General features: G+C 34.6%; 1 protein-coding gene across 1 annotated transcript in view; it reads right to left on the bottom strand.

Moving 5' to 3' along the window:
• LOC306881538 (low-density lipoprotein receptor-related protein 4-like) overlaps window positions 1-6,646 on the bottom strand; it is an 88,748-nt gene extending 82,102 nt beyond the window's left edge. Inside the window, exon 1 of the mRNA XM_079435706.1 lies at window positions 6,554-6,646. Within this exon, the coding sequence (XP_079291832.1) occupies window positions 6,554-6,611 (58 nt within the window). The 5' untranslated portion in view covers window positions 6,612-6,646. The remainder of the gene's footprint in view (window positions 1-6,553) is intronic.
• Window positions 6,647-15,346: the final 8,700 nt, after the last annotated feature.

Here is a 15,346-nt window from a genome sequence, read left to right as displayed (position 1 = left end):
TTTTTTGAAACACTATCGGTAAGGTTTAATGTGGGTGGCACGTTATTTTCAAACACTTTTAGCAACATTCACTGGACATTTAATTTCCGAATGCCATGATATGAACAATAGCCAACATAATAAAATGTTTCTACATCCATTTATGAATGTGCTTTTAGTGCCACTCACTGGACATTTCACTTGGGAAAATGTCACAAAATGTGCAATGTAATATCAATTTGCAGAAATATCACCCCAGGCACACTTTTCCACTGAGCCTAATGCAAAGTTCACACTGCATGATTTTCAAAGTCATCGGATCATCGTTGTTTTCACACTGCACGACTACCCGGGTAGTATTCAGTTTCTGCTGTGTTCACATTGCACGATGGATCGGCGACAGGAGGTTATGTTTTGTGCATTTTAATATGAGTTTATTTCTTATAGCCCACAAAAGCCCTCAAAGTGAAAAAAAAATGCAATAAATCTTTTGTCCTTTATAGAAAAATATTTACAGGAAAAACCCTAGCCCCCTTTTATGTTTAATTACATTTTTTATTTTAGATATTTCTTCATGTTCTGTAAATTCTGCAAAAATGTAATGATATTCCCACGTTGTTTGTACATGGCTAATTGCTTAATAATAAAAAACCCCGCAAAAAACGTCCTCCCCAAACTTCCCGCTGCCCTGTATCTTGCTCTCTCATTGGCTGTAGGTCATCGTTGATGTATGTTTCAGTCAGAACTCATTTCACAAAGCAGGATTTTGAATCACCGACAGGTCCAGATATTTAGCATTCCAAATATTTCAAGGGCATTGGTGACGCATCGGCGATTCTCTCAGATCGCGTCGTTGATCATTCACACTGCGTGATTGTCACTCGTGTGAATGAGCACCGATTTGCCTCCGATTTTGGGCGTTTGTCGGCGAGGGAAAAATCAGGGCTAAAATAGTCCAGTGTGAACTTGGAACAGTGTAAAATCATACGTGGCTCATGTTTATCATGGTTAAATGTATTTTAGTGATGACATGCAGATTGAAAATAATCTTAAATGCAGCTAAGCACTGCACAACAAAATAAAATGCTAATTCACAGGGTGAAAATATCAGCACAACACCATATCCTCTTTCTGAAAAAGAATTGGGCTAATCAGCAGAGACCAGGTGTGAGCATGAACCGAAATTAACTTTTTTGTCCACTTTTGCCTACGTTCACTGGTGGTCAAAACCGCACGCAACCCCAGTGCACCTGTAGTGTAAACACTCATGCACTCAAACTGCCTACTCGGTTGTCAAATCAACCACTGCACTAAAACAGGTGTTTCTTTAAATAGTCATCAAAATAACATAGGCTACACTACATCTTTTTCAGTACACCTAATATGACAGAGTAACACAGTTCATGTACAGCACACACGTTGAGATAATGCAGGTACTCTAAAATAACTGATAATCCTGCTAGAAGTGTCATTTGTTGCTGGATTTAAAAGTACATTTGCAAGAAAAAGTGCACCATTTTTTGTTCATGGTTTCTAGACTCTGATATAGAGAATATGTATGTGGTTAAAATAACAAACTTCCCCTTCTAAATTTGATTGCAAGTAGTCACGAGACAGATTAGTGCCAGGTGTATGATGACTCTTGAGAGATGTTTCTATATTGTTTATATTTAATATATTGTTTGTTATATTATATTGTGTTATTTCATTAAACATTCGCAAAGCACAGCAATGCTTAAAGTTACCATCAAAATGGCCATCTTGTTGAGTATTATGTTAAAGGCAGGGGAAGTGATTTGGTTCAAAAATATTTTGTGTTATATTGGTTGAAAGTCTCTTCACAGCCCGATCGCAATCGCTAAGTTAAGTGGTCTAAATTTATATATATATGTATGTATTTATAGCATCTGTGGAAGGCGTAGGACCATAAAATGTTAGTCCAATCAAAATGTTCGGTCCGAGCATTATGATAGGCTATCTTGCAAATATGTATTTGGATACCTCTGCGCACCCTGTTTGCACAGACATGATCGGTCATCAACGCGTTCCAGTGAGCATGAAAGACGCTATTATTGTAATATTATGTGCCTTGTACTGTAATGTTTTCTCACCGGTGAATGAGACATGAGGTAAGCTGACAGCGTTGACGCCGTCTCTCTTAAATACTATTTTGTATTTAAATGCCTTTGAAAAAAAAGTTTAATTTTTTTATATTTAAATACATTTAATCTTAGTATTTCTGTATTTTCAAAATACAAAATACTTTTTGTCAATCAACCTCTTTATTAGACTGCTGATACTCCTGTATCAACTAGATCTCTCAACTATGCCACTTTCATGCATGTGAGCTACAGCTGTATGACTCCATCTAGAATGGGGTAATGACATTTTCTGGATTCCTGTAAGGAAACAAGGAATAATACTGCCTACGTGTGCTATCAAAATTTCCTATTTCCAATTTCATAAGTCTTGATTACAGTCGCATTCCATGATTCCTATTCTTTTCAACAGCAAAGCACTTGAAGACACCAGGTTTCCTGTGAAAATCGTAGATATTTAATTTTGAATCCCATTTGTTGACAAATATATCATCATTCACAGTGCTATCTTTACAGTTAGCTTGTTGATGATTCTGGATTTTCAGTTAAATAAATACATGTTATCAGTGTTCAGTTCAAAAGCCAGCATCTCTGATGGTATGGGGGTGCATAAGTGCATACGGTATGGGCAGCTTGCATGTTTTGGAAGGCACTATGAATGCTGAAATGTATATAAATGTTTTAGAGCAACATATGCTCCCCTCCAGACGACGTGTATTTCAGCAGGACGATGCAAAACTCATAACCTCGATAACCCAGACGTCATCAAACTGTTTTGAAAAGAAGATGAGATGCTACACCATGGTAAACACGCCCCCGTCCCAACTATTTTGAGACCTGTAGCAGGCATCAAATTTGAAATGAGCTCATTTTGTGCATAAAAAAATATTTTTTCAGTTTAAACATTTGTTATGTTATCTATGTTCTATTGTAAATAAAATATTGGCTCATGTGATTTGAAATTCTTTTAGTTTTCAACGTCCCAACGTTTCCGGAATTCGGGTTGTATTCGGGCCTGGGCATGGTTAAACGAACCGCACTGGACACAGTACAGAGCAGTCACACTTGTGAAATGAACTGGACTTTGGCGGTTAATCATGCTCAAGCACGGATCAGATCTCCCCTTGTGTGAGTACATCCTAAATCTAAGTGAATAGAAGATAGCACACCACAACTATAAGCACAATAGCACAAAACAATGATGAATGATAAAAACATTGACAGCCAATCAGAATAATTTCGGATTTAAAGAGCTTGAGCATATAAAGTGAAAGATGACACAACTGCATTGTATACTTAGAATACACTAATATATTATCTTTATAATTATCGTTCTTGGTGTAAACAGGCCTTAATAGGGTTACTTCACTTGATGGACAACTTCAAATGTATTTTCAAAATACAAAATACTGTATTTGTTTTTAAATACATTTTCCCACACAGTATTTTGTATTTTTATTTTAAATAAATTAATGTATTTGTGCCCATCTCTGCCTACAGTACCTGAAATAATGTTGTTACCCAATTTTTGATTGTAATTAGATTTGTTCTTGTTTTAATTAAAAAAAAAAAAAAAAAAAAATACAAAACGACAACAAAAAATAACCTGTGAGATACTGTTATTGTGAAATAAAATTACTCATTTTGTGAAATAAAGAGTCATATCACCCACTTCAAGGCACAGGATTATTGTGTCATTACTCACCCTCCAAATCAAACATAAAAATGCACCATAAATGTTAATTACTGTATTAACTATCAAACATGTAGACACCATATTCCTTAATTAAAGACCATCTAAAATGTCTTTGCAACTAAAAACTTAGGTCTCAAGCAATGCTGCTTTAAGTCCCTCTTCCAGCGTCTGCACTTGTAATATATTTTCATGCATTATGCTTACAAAAACAGGTATTTTACAACAACAAACAATTCCAGAGTCACAAAGATCTCACAGCATTTTCTTCCAATTTTAATTCTACTGAATCACATATTATTATAGTGACGTGCTGTAGAAGAAGAAATGAAAGAGACTCATGATCCACAGATCAGGACTCAACGTACAACACTAGCTTGAGCAGATAACCTGATAATAAATCAAACTTTGGGCTATAAAAGGGGTTTCTAAACCAAAAAGAAACAAAAAATACAACAAAAATAAAAAAGTCCTTGCTTTAATACGTGTAAATGTTTCCAAATCACCCAAAGTCTCTATCTATTGATTAATTACTTCTCAACCTGTTGTCCACTGTACTAAAATATTCACATTTTCAAAAATATTTGATTATTTTTACAAAACATTTTTGTTATTTTTTAAGTGTTTTTTTTTCCTGCTTTATTATTATTATTATATAAAAAAATTATGCACATAAAATTTCCATGCATTTAAGAATATTATCTTCAATTAATTATTACAAATATTCAAAACCTTTTCATAGCATCACTGAAGGCTTTACTTTGGCTGTTTGACGGCATGCCTCCTACGGCAATTAGGAGCATCTATATGCATCTTATGAGTAGCTGAATGGGATCATGACATTAGATCTAATGCCCAGAGGGGTTGTGAGAAACTCAAGACATTGCCACACATTTTCACACACTTTATAAAAAGCCTATACACTCAGAAGCAGGACATTGATAGAGCTATATGGATGCTAGTGACTATAAAAACAACGAGCGTCAGCTTAAGAAAACACCAACGAATCATCCTGTTATGGGTTTCAGCATCTCAGAAAAACTCCACCAATGGATGAGGCACAATTTATAATCCTGTAACATTAATGACAAAGTTGTAAAACCAATACAGTACAGCAACAAGTTTAAAAGTCATACACAATGCAGATTTACAGAACATTAATCTTGTTTCCTAACTGGTCAGAAATGAGTCTCTATATAAAACTCAATCAAGTAGCACCAGTCAAGTCTTCTGCAATGTCTTGCAAACAAAGAAAAAACAAATAATGTCCATGTGACTAACCCTAACAAAATTGTAGCTGAAATGTCCTGCCAAACCTTAAAAAACTTTGAATTTTACCTCAACATGATCTACATTAAGTGTGTGAACCTCAATGCCGTTTCATTTACATGCAGAATGACCTAATGAGGTGTAGTTGAATATGACTGTAGCGAAACATTACACTTGAATATGAGTGATTTGCCAGTATGATGTGAATATAACGTTTAAGGCAAGGCTAGCATAGATGCATATAATTAGTGTTATGCAAGCGCTGAAATTGTTTGCATACAATGAATCATGAAACTCACAGAGCTGCACTTAAGCATGCTTTTTGTAATCTCTTTCCAAACAAAACTCAATTAAATTGTATTAGTGCATATGTATGAGTGGTCAATTCCATTGCAATGATTCGCAAAGAAAGAAAAACTTCCAAAGAGAAACCAAATAATGTCTATGTGACTAACTCGTACATTATTGCTGAAATGTCCTATAACCAATTTTTTTTTTTTAAGTTCACTTTTGACTCCAAACTAAACAGGATTTATATTTTGAATAGTGTGTGCAATGCGGTTTCATTTACATGCAACACCACCTAAATTAGGTGTAGTTTAAATGTCACTGCCAAACCCTGGAAGACAGAGTGTCAAAGTTTATTCATTCCTATATTATAGAGCATGACATCAAGCTGCAACATTTGAATTTGAACGATTTGTCAGTATGAATGTGAATATTACATATATAAGGCATGGCTAACATAGATGCATATTATTAGTGTTATGTAAGCGCTGGAAATGTTTGGGAAGCATACAACGATTCGTGAAACTCACAGAGCTGCATTTACGCACGCTTTTTGCAGTCGCTCCAAGGGTCTTTTGTTTCCTGATATAGAAGGGAAGACATCTAGTTGACATTTACAGGCCCGGCCATCTAGTACACGGCATTTTCACCGATGCAGCACTCAGTTTATGCGTGTAATTCTATCAAAGCGGTGTCCGTGCATTTCTTTATTAAGGCCGAAGCTGCGCTTTGAAGGCGCTACATTCCTGCCCGCGTGCAGCGGCTGTTCCAACATGTTGCGAATACAGTGAGCGGCGACTGTTGACTTACAACCAAGTGGCGATTCTGTCTTTTATAAAAGACAGGGTGCTATTGAAAACATAGCCTACCTGACGTGTTATATTGTAGAAACGTGCACGCTTACGCGAACCAAAGGCACCAAGTTGGATTGGAATAATCGAGGGAATTTCTCTGCGTGGTGGATCAAATACTATTTATTTACACACACACGCCAACTACTAGATAATATCTGAAAGTGATTTTCTGCTTTGACGCGCTTTGGCTCCATCACGGCTCGCTGTTTTGGTTTGTTTAGTGTTCGTGTAAGTGTCTGCTGTAACTCTTTAAAGATCTCGCGCTTTGATTCTGCTCGCCCAGACTGTTTTGAGGCTATTTTCACACTGGATTTGCAAGCACCGATGTGTTTGTTTCTCAAAGCCGACGCAAAGAACTCCAAAACACTTACCTTCGGCGAGAAGCGTGAAAGTTAAAAGACTGCCACAAAGCACCGCAGCGAGCCTCATCGTGAAGAATCCTCTCGCGCTTTATTTCGCAAATGTTTCTCTTTGAAGTATCAGCACCCTTCGGATGAACTGAGTTAGATGAATAACTCTTTAAAAACCATTGTTTAAGGCGTCTGTGATCCCGTTCAGACACAGGCTAAGTTGAAGAACAGACACGGCTCAATTCAGGACACCGCAACTCCACCAAGACCCTTGAAATGTTGTCGCTGCTGCTTCTGCTGGAATGATCAAAAGGTGCATTGGGTTGTACCATCTGTGTTTCAGGGGTAGTTCCTATTCCAGTGTTGGATATCTAGAGGGAAACCGAGGGGACAAATCACAAATCGTCGGAAACTTTTCCAAGTTCGCACTCGAGGTTTGTGCTGCTCTGGAAGTCCCAATGCAAACAACTCCTCCGTATCACAGTTTCGGGAATACTGTGTTCGTGCCTCGCCACCAAAACTTTTAAGTTCTTTGAACCCTTTTCAAGACTATGCAGCGGCCTCTAAATACAAAGTGAGGCAATCCAAGTCAAATAAGGAGACGTCAATTGGCCAGTTGACAGTTCTTACTGACGCCTTTAACTTTCGGCTTCAGTAAACCACATTTTGTCTTCCCAGAATATTTACTGGATGGTAGTATAGGTTTACAGCTACTAAAATACAAAATATAACCACAAATGATTCATGTAATGCTATATAAATGCAGTTAATATATGTGACCCTGGACCACAAAATCAAGGGTCAACTTTTTGACATTAAGATTTATACATCATCTGAAAGCTGAATAAATAATTTTTCCATTGATGTATGGTAATATCTGGCCGAGATACAAATATTTGAAAATCTGCAATCTGAGGGTGCCAAAAAAATCTAAATATTGAGAAAATCGCCTTTAAAGTTGTCTAAATTACACATTTAAAGTTCTTAACCATGCATATCAAAAATTAAGTTTTGATATATTTATGGTATAGGAACTTTACAAAATATCTTCATGGAACATGATCTATACTTAATATCCTAATGATTTTTGGCATTAAAGAAAAATGGATAATTTTGACCCAAACAATGTATTTTTGGATTATTGCTACAAATATACCCAGCGAATTAAGACTGGTTTTGTGCTCCAGGGTCACAAATGTAAAAATATCAACATAGGCCTATTGGGTCGCTCTAAATATATATATTATTTTGAAATAATATCTAAAAGAATAAATTTACATGCAAACTCAATGTAATGTTTTCAGACACTTAATTGCATGTTAACTGCAATTAAATTAAAATATATGATAGTTTAATTATATCAAATGCAATTAGCTGAACTTTCGGGTGTTTTTTGACTCATTTAAGTAGTACTTAAGTCCATCTTTTTATGTAATTTCATAATTACTTCTATATTGTCGTTGAAATATGATTAAAGTGTACTGCTGAATGTACTGACAAGAATTTATGGTAAACTAAAAGATAATCTAATTTCTATTGAAACTTGTATGTCATATATGTGGATGTATTTGCACATTTGCAAATGATAAAGCTGCAATTTAGTACATTTACAATATATTAATTCAACTGTAATGTCGAATAACACACTAGAGTTTTAAAAAAAGTAAAACATTTGATTTGACATTATTACAAAGTGCACTTTTTAGTGTGTTCTCTGTTATGTGTTAAGAAACACACAAAAATCCAGAGACAGGAGAGATAAGTTTACCCTTAACATCATAATCCTGAAGAAATCAACTTCCACATTAAATGTTGTGAACCCTCAAAAATGGTTTCTGTGCAATGTATTTAATTAATTGATGTATGATTTTTCCTGCTCATTTCTGACAGGTCTCACAAGTACATGTCTTGGATACAAAATACAGACTCAGATTGTGCACTGACCAAGGACTGGACAGTTTCACTGGCCTGAAAATCTTGGCAAGATGTTTGCTCTTTTATCTTATGGATAAGGATGTTTGGATTAACATCCACAACATTGTACGTTCTGTTTATCTTTTACATTTTTGGCCTTTTTTTTACTACAAATGCATGGTTGCCCACAGACAAGCGAGTGCCTTTACAGTGCTAATCATATTGCTGAGCTTGGGTTTGTTGCTCAACAGATGAACTGAGCGATCTTTTCAAGCAGGACAACAGATTTGGCATTGATTTGACTTGTATGTGCATTGCTCAAGGTGAATAAAAACCTATAATACATCTGTTCATCATATAAAGTGATCATGATTCTTCTGAAGATGTGGATTAAACGAATTGATTCATATCGATTGTGATTCACAATGTGTTTTTGAAAATGTTGAAGCATCAAGGTTTTGGTTGCATGGGTTTCAATGGAGGGAGCATAATCATTCATCAAAAATATCATAATTTATGTTACTAAGATGAACGTCTTGATTCTGTACCACTATTTTATATGCTATGTGTCATTATTGAGATAATATTATAGTTTTTAATAATATTTGGAAATAGTTTTTATTTTTAGATTTTCAATCTTAAATTTTAGTTAAAGTATTAGTCATTTTTATTATTTTTTAATTGTCTATATAGTGTTTATTTGTTTTTATTTCAGTTTTAGTTTTAGTCATTTTAGTTCAGGCTTAAAGTTTGTTTTGTATTATTTAAGTTAACCTTTATTTCAAGTAACGGAGATGTTTTGTGTTTGTGTGTGTGTGTGTGTGTGTGTGTGTGTGTGTGTGTGTGTGTGTGTGTGTATGAGCGCTTTTAGTTTTAGTTAAATATAATAACCCTGTATATATGATTACTGTTTGTGATCTTCATTAGTTATTAAACTACCTTGTATCTATAATATAAAAGAAATTATGCTATTTTTTGCTATTGATTGTTTTTTTATGCTAAAAAATTTTTTTTTGGGGTGATATTTTTGCCCGTGTTGTTTGGGGACAATGAGCAGTGTTCACAAAACTATAACTTCGGTTGTGCTGACGAAGGTTGTGTGAAGCACATGTTGTGGAAACAAACAATGAATATTTCATAATGTCAATAAAAACATATTTTTTCCTGTGTTTATGCAAAATGTATTTTCCTTTGATGTCAACCCCATCCAGAGGAGGATCCTCTAATTACAAACTCAATAGAAATTCAGATGGCCATATTGTCTGCAAATGTGTTCTCTGCTAAATTTGGACTTTTAATCTTCTGTTTATTTCAACAGCAAATTTAATATTTCATGCCATCGGCTCTTAGCGAGAGTCTACTTAATGCATTTATTTATTTATTTAACATTGTTTATTTATTTTAGAATTTCACTTCCTTCAGTTTTCTTTGAACTTTATTTTTGGGTAGTATGTTGTAACATCAACCAGAGTACCAGCATAAATGCCAGCATTTGCTGTTTACCGTCTTACTGCGTAAAGTAGTTGTCCTTTGGATTTAAAGGAATAGTTCACCCAATAATGTAAATTTGCAGGCCGTCCAAGATGTAAATGAGTTTGTTTCTTCCTCAGATTTGGAGAAGTATCATTTTATCAGAGTCCAAACAGCTGATAAAACATCACAATAATCCACGCCACTCCAGTCCATCAGTTAATTTCTTGAGAAGTGAAAAGCTGTGTGTTTGTAAGAAACATTTGGGTGTTTTAACTTAAAATTTTAACCAAAATCCATAACAGCGCTTCCTCCAGTGAAAAGGTCCATCTCCTGTTGTCTCTCACATCAGAATCCACATACATATTTGTTTAGAGCTGTTCTGGACTGTTTTCTCTTGTAAATGGTGCTTAATCTGCGCATATTTCTCTACTGATTCAGACCAGATGACTTTTTCACATGAAAAGCAATATTATGGAAAGAGGACTCCCATTTTGGCTGGAAGTAACAGTTTAAAGTTAAAAACATCCTAATGATGGATTTTCTCTTACAAACACGTATCTTTTGTCTCCTCGGGATGTTAATTGATGGAGTGGTGTGGATTACTTTGATGTTTTTATCAGTTAGGCATGTCAAGTGATGTAATGCAACATTTCTCCAAATCTGTGCTAAAAAAAACCTCATCTACATCTTGAATGGCCTGAGTGTGAGAACAGTCTCATTATTCATTTAAACTTAACATGTACTAAGTGTCTTAATTTGTTGGGCTATTTATTATTTTGGGAGTGTAATGGCGGTGGGCAGAAATCCACGAAGAATGAAGAGACATGAAGAAACAAACTCATCTACATCTTGAATGGGCTGAGGTTGAGTACATTTTCATTTTTGGGTGAACTATTCCTTGAAACAGACTTGGGTTTGGTTTGCTGGTGCACATACGAGTTTTGAAGAAACTCGTTCCCACAAAACACGGCTCAACTCATGTTGAGCAAAAGGTTTCTAATTTTTTTAAGTTTTACTTAGTTTCTGGACTGATGTTAATCAAAAGTTTTGCTCGGTTTAAATTGAGCACAGTCTGTTGTGTGATGTCTGCAAGGCTTTTTGAAGGAACTGCATATTCAGAGGCCATCTGTTAAACTGTTTTTATCAAGGACACGCCACTACTTTGCAAAGACTTGAATAACATTCACAGGATGAATATTGAACACCGCTGCAGCACCATCTGTTTCTCTATGAAGATGTGTTGACACAATGTTTAAAATACTTTGGTAGCATTTTGTTACAGTCCAGTTCTACACGTATGTATTTATTAACCCTGAACCCAACCGTAGCCCATATTAAGGAACAGTTCACTGAAATAGGATCATCATTTACTCACCCTTAGGTTGTTCCAAACCTATGTGCATTTCTTTCTTCTGCTGAATACAAAAGAAGATTTTTCGAAACCAAACTATCGCTGGTCCACATTGACTTCCATAGCATTATTTTTCCATACAATGGAAGTCAATGGGGACCAACAGCTGGACCAACAATCTTCACAATATCTTCTTTTGTGTTCAAGAGGAGAAAGATGGTCAGTCTGACGAAAAGTGCAATCTTAATTCTCATATATCTTTCCAGCATACGTTGCTAATTAAACTTACATGACTGAATAAAAAATCCAGAGTGTTTTCCTGTCAACAGCCTGCGATGCTGATGGATGAAAATAGATGGATGTATTTACTGCAGTTATACTATTGAGTATATTAAGTAAAACTTACATATTTAACAATTAAAAGTATAGAACTCCAGTGGAAACTAATAGTTGCAAATTAATTTAAAGTTGTCTCCTTTATCATAGAAACAACACTACAGAAAAGTGGTAAAATTACCTGCATGGTCAAATAAAGCTCTACCGGGTCACGAAACACAACAATAATTGTTTTTAAACAATAACAGATATGCATGTGTCACATTTCAAAACAATGGTATGCATACAAATGTATGGTTTAATGGAAAACTAGTATTTTATATTAGTTATCATTTGAAAACACACAGAAAGTGGCATAGGGACGGTTTGTCGGAGTAATTGGAAAGAAGGACGCACAAGGACACATTATTCATGAATTGATTTCCATCCGGGACATGACAGCGTCCTCTGCACAAACCAGATCAAACACACTTGTGTGCAAGTTTCCAGTGAGTCTGAAGACCTTGATTAGTTGGTTTAGACATCAATCCATTTCTGGACTAAAGCAAGCATGATTTTAGTATTATTATACTTACTTACTTAATATCCATGAATATATGCTGTTTTAAAGCATCTCTGAAGTTAATTAACCCTGTAACCTGCTGAGAAGGTTTTGTTCAGAGAATACGTTTTGGCTACATACCCTGAAAGCTACCTCAGGTATTGGAGCCAAAGTGTGAGATTATCTGTTAATATACCCATTTATGTCCCATAACCTGTTTTTTGGAATAACCCCTTGAAATATAACAACCAACTGCTGTGAAACAAACTGGTGGAGGTGCTCTGGACTAATATTCAGGCTCCCTCTAGTGAGGTGGAGAGAGAGATGCATGTCACAGAATCTCTTCTAGGAACTGGATTGATTTGTTTTAGGGTCTTAGATGGATTTACGGCCCCCTTTGTGGTCATTATTATACAATCTGAGATTTGTTCTCACATGTTGACAATCATGATAAATGTCAGAATGTGATGCAATTTTGATAAATATTGATCGCAAGGTTGAGGTATATTATATGTCTCCAATCTTTTAGATTATTGGTTCACAAACATTTTTAAAACCAAGTACCTCCTTGTGAAAAAGCAGTATACTTAAGCATTCTTTTAAAAATAGTATAATATACTTTAAAAGAATATAATTAAGTGTGAGTCAGACACTTGATTACATGTGAATAGCAACTACGAGAAAATGTATTATATTTTACATTTATATGAAATGCAATTAGCTGAACTTAAGAGTGCATTTTTAACAAGTAGGACTTAAGTATCTTTAAAATTGTCTTTGAAATATGATTAAAGTGTATGAATGTACGGACAAGCATTTATGGTAACATAAAATATTTAATTTCTATTGAAACTTATTGTATCCATGTTTTAAATATATTTGCAATTACACATTTGTAATGAAGTTGCAATTTAGTACATTTAAAATGCATCAACTTTAAATGTAATATTGAATAAAACACTACAGTTAAAATTATAATCAAGTACTTTACATGTGCTTTCATTTGTTAGACAGTAAAACTTTTCATTTCACATTATTACAAAGTGCACTTTTTAAAAATGTAAAGTTAAGAAACAGTCATGAAAGTCACTTAAGTGGCCTTTTATTTTATTGGCCTGGATTTTATTAGGTACTGATCCAGACTTTTTGTTAACAGAGTGTCTGTCACTAACCTGATAACTGTAATTGGAAACTACATGTAGTCATTGTGACTTCAAACCTAAATTATTGATCAGAAGGACAGTGGCAGTAGTAACCATCCTTTCTTCGCCACAGTTAGACAGCGAACATGTCTAAGAAAGTTAAGGTAAGGAACTGTTCTTGGTTTCATTATATTAATATTTTATGCAGTTATTGTTAGGGCTGGGGTGAGAAAGGGAGAACTGAGCGTGTACATTATTATGTTGTTGTGCAAGTAACTAAGAATACATCTATGCATTAATAGTACAGCATTAGGCTTCTCCTACTGAATAAGGCTTTCTTTGATGTCATACACAGAAACATATAGCAATGCATGATTATAAGCAAACATTGGTGTAATGTCTGTATTGTATCAGCTAGTAAACTCTTTAAAGCAAGAAACAAAGCATCTCTGTATTAGCTGCATTTTGATTTTGGTTTAATCAGGTTAAGTCATACATGGAAGTGGTAGCAAAAAGTTGTCGCCACACTAAAAGGAGCCATGCTCTGATTTCTTTGGTTGTCTGATTTGATATTTGCCTATGAAATAAGTATTATGTATGTGGAAGTTCTGAAAAGTCTGGATGATGATAACCTTCCCAAATATATACAGTCAGGTCCATATGTATTTAGACACTGACACAATTTTCATCATTTCAGCTCTGTATGCCATCAGAACACTTTTAATTCAAAAGGTTGAACAACAATATAACATAAAATGCTTAGGAATTATAACCATTTTTATGCACAACTCATTTTTAAGGGCTAAAATGTCATAGGAGAAATAAATAAAATCATAAATAAAATGTTCAATTTTAATATTTTGTTGAGAATCCTTTGCAGGCTATGAGTCTCTTAAGTCTGAAACTCATGGACATCACCAGAGACTTAATTCCCTCCTTTGTGATGCTTTGCCAGGCCTTTACTGCAGCTGACTCTAGTTGTCGTTTGTTTGTGGGTCTTTCTGCCTTTAGTTTTGTCTTCAGCGAGTGAAATGCATACTCAGTCGGGTTGAGATCAGGAGATTGCTCGGCCATTGCAGAATAATCCACTTTTTTACCTTTAAAAACTCCTGGGTTGGTTTTGCTGTATGTTCTGGGTCATCGTCCATTTGTACTATGAATGATGAATGAATGAATGATGCAATGATACAGCGCTTTATTGTGTATTGCCGTATTTTATAATATTATAATAACTGAGCAATAACTATGTACTAACCTTAAACCTACCCCTAAATCTAACTTTAACCCATGTAGTTACCTTGTACTACCCAGTAGTTTCTTGGATAAGTAAACTGTAAGTACACTGTATGCATGTACTGTAAAATAAAGTTTAACTCTGTAGGTTTACTAGCTATACAGCTATACTACCTACAGTAAATTCTTAGTAAACTATAAATATTAATAGCACACTTGAATGAACTTCTGTTCAATTAATTTTTTTAATCCCTTGACATACCAATACATATACATCAAAGTCTACTTTCATAAAGTAAAAGTATAAAACTAGTAAACTAACATTATAAGTTCACTTGTATAGCTCCCAGTATACTTGCAATACAAATGAAAAACTCAGATATAAACTGATACTCAAAGTTTACTACTTTTACACTTACATAACACTTTATTTTGGTGTCCTTGTTACACGTTACATGTACTTACTAGTATAATAACAATTAATTATGCATAATTACGTAACACTAAGCCAAACCCTAATCCTAACCCTAACCATATAGTAAGTACATGTAGTTAATTTATATTACTCAGTACTTAAATGCATGTTACACTGTAACAAGTATAACCGTATATATTTTTTTGCACTAAAAATGGGCTAGTTTAGTCAGAAGTATTGAAATAGGAAGCCTACACGAACATATATACTAGTAATACAATGATTTAATACATGACTTACTACATGAAGTAGTCTATACTTAAACTTTACTTAAGTGTATTTAATAAAATTAACCTGAATAGGAAGAATACTTGCTCAAACACAGGCCATGTAGAGTACAGAAAACGCT

The sequence above is a fragment of the Barbus barbus genome, assembly GCF_936440315.1.
Source record: "Barbus barbus genome assembly, chromosome: 1".
NCBI lineage: Eukaryota > Metazoa > Chordata > Actinopteri > Cypriniformes > Cyprinidae > Barbus > Barbus barbus.
The sequence above is the reverse complement of the archived record's forward strand: the minus strand, read 5'-3'. Positions and strand labels throughout refer to the sequence as shown.